Source organism: Octopus bimaculoides, chromosome 11, assembly GCF_001194135.2.
Source record: "Octopus bimaculoides isolate UCB-OBI-ISO-001 chromosome 11, ASM119413v2, whole genome shotgun sequence".
In the NCBI taxonomy this organism is placed as follows: Eukaryota; Metazoa; Mollusca; class Cephalopoda; order Octopoda; family Octopodidae; genus Octopus; species Octopus bimaculoides.
Genome location: NC_068991.1, coordinates 2,166,025 through 2,168,172, shown reverse-complemented (window position 1 = coordinate 2,168,172; position 2,148 = coordinate 2,166,025). Strand labels below are relative to the sequence as shown.

The 2,148-nt window shown below is 37.5% G+C and overlaps 1 protein-coding gene across 1 annotated transcript in view; it reads right to left on the bottom strand.

Moving 5' to 3' along the window:
- Positions 1–1,324, bottom strand: part of LOC106876552 (ribokinase) — an 11,155-nt gene extending 9,831 nt beyond the window's left edge. The window contains exon 1 of the mRNA XM_014925141.2: positions 1,142–1,324. Within this exon, the coding sequence (XP_014780627.1) occupies positions 1,142–1,185 (44 nt within the window). The 5' untranslated portion in view covers positions 1,186–1,324. The remainder of the gene's footprint in view (positions 1–1,141) is intronic.
- Positions 1,325–2,148: the final 824 nt, after the last annotated feature.

The window sequence follows — 2,148 nt, the reverse complement described above, 5'->3', positions numbered from 1 at the left end:
AAAGCTAATTACTTGTAATGTCCCTCATGTACTGATACCATTGAACAACAATAGATTTTGAAAGACCGACTTTTTAATGGACTCTTTAGCAAAAACAGGTTGTGTATAATTTATTTACTTTGTTTAGAAAAACCCCTATACATGTTTTGCGCAACGCGCACTTGGTAGTCGTAGGATCGACTAGTCACGACTCGCTAGCGCTGATGCGCAAGTGCGCGCACGGGGACCACTCTTCTTGAATTGTACCATTTATTAGTTTCTTTTGCATATTCTTAGTTTATGCAAATATAGTATTGGTATATCCTATTTATGTTCATTAGAAATTAAATAAATAAATAATTTTGACATGTACGAATATTTATTCCCCCCCCCCCACTACTGTATGAAGACACTATCTATAATATCAGTGACTTTAAATGCGTAAAAAAACCATAACGGTGAAACATTATCAATTAATAATTAAGGGTATTAACAGGCATGCTAAATATAGCAGTCAAAATGACCAAACCACAAATTTTCATTTAAACACAAAGGTGAAAGCGGGATTTTTATTCATTTGCCAACTTTCACCTTTGTGTTCAAGTGATGCTTGTCAATACCCTTAATTATATTATATACGCAGTCTTGGAACTAAATCCGAAAGATCGCCATATATATATGTTATGTATCTATAAATAAGTAGTAACACGCGGTCGGTATCGAAACTAGGAATCCTGCGTGTAATTCCTCGCGTTGTTAGGTACATATGTGCATATTTAAAACAATTACAGGATTAAATAATAGACAGTAATTTGAAGTAATAATATTGCTTGCGTTTCATGATCGAAAATTCCGTTAATTTTGATTTCAGTTTATGGCCTTAAGAACATCCGCCAGCAAACAGAGCTTGGTTGATCACTGATGCAGTGAGAACGTACAATAAACAGCAATGAAATAATAATAATAATAATAATCCTTTCTACAGAGGGCATAAGGCCTGAAATTTTGGTGGAGGGGGCTAATCGATTACATCGACCCAGTGTCTAGTTGGTACTTATTCTATCGACCCAGAAAGCTAGGTCGACCTCGGCGGGATTTGAACTCAGATTCTGCTGGTTTGCATTATTATTATTATTATTGTCGATAATGATATTGTCCTTACCAGAAAAAATCTGTCATAAAACTTCCAACAACAACGACATCCATACTTAGTCAGTTGGACTATTTTGTGAAAACAAAGCAGGATTTCGGTCCGTTAACACACCGCCTACCGAAGCAGTTAATGAGGACTTTGCTCTGTCGCTTATATCACTGATTACTCTGTTTCACATGCAGACAAAATGACCTTCGTTTCACTGACGATTAGTTTATTTATTTTTTCTTCTAACTTCAACCCAGGACGATCTTGCTATTAGCATCTGTTGTACCTGTTTAACCTTTTTGGGTATTCCCACCCAAGTTGACTATGAAAACTCCCACACGCACTGTCCCTTATTTATTTTTTTTTACCGACAGTACGTCACTTTTCCATGTTTGCATGAGTTGGGACAGAATTTATGAAAGCAGATTTTTTACGGCCGGATATCTTTCCTATCGCCAACCCACACCTCTTTCCAAGCAAGTTAATATTTGCTCCATGGCGTGACATATTTTTGCAGAATCTTGGAAATGAACGACACTGCTTATATGACAGAGACAATCGTTTACGTCAAAACAAGGATAGATGGACATACATACAAACTAATGGAATTTGCCCTTTATATATGGCTGGGGATGTTAAAGGTGCCTTCTAGATGAGGAGAGGATGTGGCCAGAAGTGGAACACCTGCAGCAGTGGTTCTTGACTACAGCTCCCAGGGCCTCATGCAACCCTCAAGCTTCCTTCCAGTGCCCCCCCCCCCAAACCAAAACGGTCTCTCCGCTATAAATAGATTTTCTTGTAACTAACTTGCGTTTTCTTTTATTTGGTAAAGACCCCTAGAAAAATCTAGGTTTGGGATCTGGCCTGGATATTAAGAAGGCTGAAAACGACTGACCTAGAGAAAGAGAGAGAGAGAGAGGAGGAGAAGGAAAGAATGTAGGGGGAAATTTTCAAGACAAATGATAAAAAAACAAGAACTTAGAAGGGTTTTAAGAGTTTATTATACATTTTTATGAGTATTAGACATG